Source organism: Gallinula chloropus (genome assembly GCF_964237585.1).
Source record: "Gallinula chloropus genome assembly, chromosome: 26".
Lineage (NCBI taxonomy): Eukaryota > Metazoa > Chordata > Aves > Gruiformes > Rallidae > Gallinula > Gallinula chloropus.
Window position 1 is genome coordinate 1,282,946 of NC_140111.1, and position 4,359 is coordinate 1,287,304.

The 4,359-nt window shown below is 61.2% G+C and overlaps 1 protein-coding gene across 1 annotated transcript; it reads right to left on the reverse strand.

The window, feature by feature from the left end:
- Window positions 1–1,898: 1,898 nt before the first annotated feature.
- NXPH3 (neurexophilin 3) lies at window positions 1,899–3,729 on the reverse strand (the record flags this gene model as incomplete). The annotated part of the gene is made up of 2 exons (XM_084275512.1): window positions 1,899–2,630; window positions 3,673–3,729. 2 exons carry the CDS (start codon window positions 3,727–3,729, stop codon window positions 1,899–1,901), a joined length of 789 nt encoding a protein of 262 aa, XP_084131638.1.
- Window positions 3,730–4,359: the final 630 nt, after the last annotated feature.

The following is a 4,359-nucleotide window of genomic DNA, read 5'->3' on the forward strand; positions in this document are numbered from 1 at the left end:
GTTTTGTCTGTGCTGGCAGAAAAAGGGGGTTAAGGTGCCTCTTTGTGTTTCCCTCCTGCAGGCAAACCTGCACCCTTGGGGGAACCTACTTGTGTGAGAGCTCCTGGTTGAGTGTGTGTGTCCCCCTCCCTTCCCCTTCCTAATGCCAAATGTCCCTCCTGTTATTTTCTGAACCTGGGCTCTCAAAAAAGGGTTTTTAAACTTTCTGTTCTGGGAGTAAAAGTCTGCTCCTCATTGATTGTGGCACTAAAAGGCTTTTCTCTGCTCGATGGGGTTTGGACCTGGCCTCTGCCGCGGTGGAAAAGTGCAGCTAATGAAACTTTGCCTGCAGCCAGCAAACCTCTCTCACCACTGAGGAGGAGGAATTTGACTTGGGAAGGATGAAGCATAAAACCTGCTCTGGTGGTGGGTGATACCTGCCTCGGAATTCTGCTGGGGGGTTGTTGGCATAAGGGGATTTTTTTGGAGGTGCCCTGATGCGCTGAGTAAAGGGGGAAGATTTGGGGGTAAAATGAAGGGTGGGAGGGGTGGGAAGCAGCTTTTTGGTCTTTTCTGGAGGAAGGAATGTGTCCATGTAAGGGGGAGCCTGAAGATGGGGTGTTTAGGGAAGCGGAGGAGGTCAGGATTACCCCTCGCACCAACAAATAGCACCCCACAGCCAGGCGACAGTCCCCCAGCAGCCCCCAACGCTGGACCCGACACCCAGTTCCAGTTCAGCTGCACCAGAACGGAGCCGAACTGGGGCCCAGGGTGAGGTGATGCCCCATTGTGCCTCGTTCACAACCCCCCACCTCTGCCCCTTGTCCCCCGGGGCGGCTGGGGTTGCTCTCAGTGAAGACACTGGTCCTGCCTCGGTGCCACCGCCACAACTTTATTCTCTCTCCCAAGCACAGCACCGCCGGTTTGGGAGGGTTTGGGGGCTTTTTCCCCCCCCCCTCAAGGTAAATTAAACACTACAGTCCGAGCTCTGCTTCACACACACACACGGGCACCCACCTTTGCCCGAGGAACGGCAGCTGAGGGTGCCTGGGTGGGGGGGGAGCGGGTGCCGGGGAGCCGGCAGTGATACGCAGCACGGATGAGATGAAGGGGAACCGCATGAATCACAGCGTGTCAGGGGAAACACATGAATCACACATCGTGGCAGCAGCTTTGACAGCTTCCACCAGGAGTTCTCTACCTGCGGAGCCACAGTTTTGGGTCCCTGAACCCCCCCTCCCCATGCCTCGCCGTGCCATGGGGGCCGGTGTGAGCCACGGTGGGGAGGTTCTTCCCTACCCCCTCCCACCCATTCTGGCTCCCCAGTTCCATCCTGGCAGCTCTTCTGCATCCCAACAGGGGAAAACCCGGCTCCAGCTCCTGCTGCTGCAGAACTCAGCCTTGGGGGAGATGATGTGGCTGCCCATGGATGTCTTACAGCTACGGAGGGCAGCCAGTGCCTTCCTCCCCGCACCGAGCTCTTCCCCTGGCTCCAGGCTCTGTGAGCCCGCTTCCAGAGCCCTCTTTACCTGGTGACCAATCTTCTAGGACCATAGAGCCTGGATCCAGGCAAATCCATTATTGCACTGAGAAACACAAGTCCTGGTCGTGGCTTTACGTCCTACAGTCCACAACCCAGCTCCAGCCCCGGCCTCGCTGCACCAGTCTCTAAAGCCCACGGATCCAGGCCAGGTTTAGCGACGCTGGTTCCCCACAGCCCAAAATTCCTCCTCTTGTCTTTGGAGCCTTTTGGGGGAAACTGGAAAATCCTCCTCTTGCTTCTTTGCTTCTGGTTTCTAGGGACCGCTACGCTCCCGCCCCCGCTTACAAAACTGTCCCCATCCCTCCCCTCCCCCCCCCCACCCACCCCTGCCCAGCACCCCCTCGTCACCGGGGCATCCTGAGATGGGCAGGGGGCATCATCCCGAGGGGTAGTAGGGTACGTCGCTGTGGTAGTTGTAGTCGGGACACACTTTCTGCACCAGCCTGTAGTCTATGCTGTAGAAGGTGATGTAGATGCAGATGACTTTGAAGGGCTTGGAGCAGACCCAGGAGACGTGGCTCTGGGTGTGCTCGTGGTAGCAGGTCTTGGAGGGGTCGTACGTGCAGAGGGTGGTCTTCTTGGCACGATCCACCTTCTCGTACTCCACGCGGCAGTTGAAGATCTTGGATTCTTTGGCCTCGATGAAGATCTGTTGCTCCAGGTCGAACTCCACTGCCTTGGTGGGGGGGACGAGGCTGACAGAGATATTTCCTTGCCCGGTGGAGTTGTGGCGGAAGAAGACGTTGACTGTGCCGTTGCCGTGGTCAACCACCTTGCCGGTGATCAGGAGGTTCAACTTCACCGTCTTGATGTTGGAATAGAAATCTCCCCAGCCAAAAATCTTTTTCAGCTTGCCTGCTGCTGGCCCCAAGTCCCTCTGTCCCCTGGGGTGAGGAGCGTGGTCCCGCTCGGACAGGTTGTCCAGGATATCCCATAACTCCCACGAGCTGCTCACCAGCTCCAGCAGGGTCATGTTCTGCAGCAGGGTTGGAGTTAGCAGGGACTTTGGGGAGAGCAGCCCTCTCGTCTTCGGCGCTCGAGCTCTCTCCTGGGTCTTGGGCTCACGTTGCTCTGCACCTTTGCCCAGTTCTTCTTGGCCACAGATCACCTGAAGGTAGCAATGGTGGGGAGTGAGAGATGGGTGACTGGTGCCTACCCTCCCCTTGCCCTCCAGAGTCACCCCACTTCTCCAGACATGACCCTTCCCCATCCTTCCTTTCCCTGCTTCCCTTTCCTTTTGCCTTTCCTCTCTGCCAGTCCCTGTAGTCCCTATTTCCCTTCCAGCGGTGGTTTTCCCCTGCTCTCATCCTCTTGTGGCGGCTCAGGGAATGGGGGAAAGGAGCCGGGATGGGTGTGTTGGCAGCAGCACCTCTCTCAGGGCAGAGCTCTTGCACCCGGGGGATCTCCACAGACGCCGGGGTGCTGTGGGGGAGGACACACACCTGCGATGAGGGTGCCCAGCTTGTGGCCTTCGCACCGGGCTGGCTGCTGATGGCACGTCCCGTGGGACCCCCTCTTCTGACCTCCAGACCGTGGTCTGGCAGAGAGACCCGGGGCGGCACGAGGGACGGCGAAGAGAGGAGCTGAGTCCCCCCCCCGCCCCGGGGAGATGCCCTGGACCTCCCGCAGCCACGCACCGGCTCCTCCGCAAACTCCCCTCCTGCCAGCGCGGGGGTTCTGCCTGTCACCAGCCGTGGACCCCGAAATTAGCCCATGTGGGGGCTGAGGAGCTGCCGGGGTGGGCGCTGCCTTGCTGCCAGGCTGTGGGCACCCAGCGGGCAGGGAGGGGGCCCGGGAGGGACGAGGATGCTGCAGCCCCCATCACCTTCGGTGCGAAGCTCTCACCTGGCAGAGAAGGCAGCGGGGAAGCCGGGGGCAGGTCGGCCTGGGGGTGGGGTGGGGGTGGGGGTGTCCCTGCCGGGGATGGGGCGGAGGATGGGGGGGGGGGGGGCTGCAGGATTTTAGGCTGATCAGGAGATCCCTGTGTCACCAGCTGCAAAATACCAGAAGTTTTGGGACGCTTGTTTTTTTCGGGGGGTGGGGAAGGGAAGGGGGGGGGATGCAAAAATCGATTTGGGAAATATTCCTGCTCGTCCAGCTCCCTCCTCACCCCCACCCTCGTCCTTTTTAACCCCCCCTCCAGCACTCACCAGCAGAGAGATGCTCCCCTGGATGAGGAGGACGATGCAGCTCCGAGGAAGATGCATTTTCCAGCCGCTGCCGCCCGGCTCCGCCGTTTCTCCGATTTAAAGAGGGTTCAGGAGGGGGCTGGGTGGGTTTTTTTGCTTCTTCTCCTTCTCCTTCCCCCCCCCCCCCCCCCCCCCCCTTCTCCTTTCTTTCCCTCGCTTCTTTTTAAGCGAAGGACGTCAGCCAGGGGAAGGAAGGGGGTGTCCCCCTTTATAAGCCGGTTCCTAGGGGCCCCCCCCGGCCCATGGTGGCTCCGGCAGCTCCCACCCCGCTGTGCCGGACCGGGAAGCGGCTTCACCTGCTGCCGCCGCCGCTCCTGCTCCCTGCCTGGTCCTCGCCGGTTCCCTGCCCGCTCCCTGCCCGCTCCCTGCCTGGTCCTTGCCGGTTCCCTGCCTGGTCCCTGCCCGCTCCCTGCCTGCTCCTCGCTGCCTTGTTGGAGACTCAATGAAACTCCGCTCCATCCCCTCCTCTCTCCCCCCCGCCCCCCCCGCCAGGTACCGGGAGCAGAGCGGCACCTCCGAGCGTGTAACCCTTTGCTGCCTGCAGCCTGGACAGGCCAGCCCGGCGGGGGGAAAGGGGGGTGATGGGGGGCCCGGGGCGGCTCTGGCAGGGTGGGGAGGGCTGGGGGGTGTCATGCCAAGGGCTCCCCA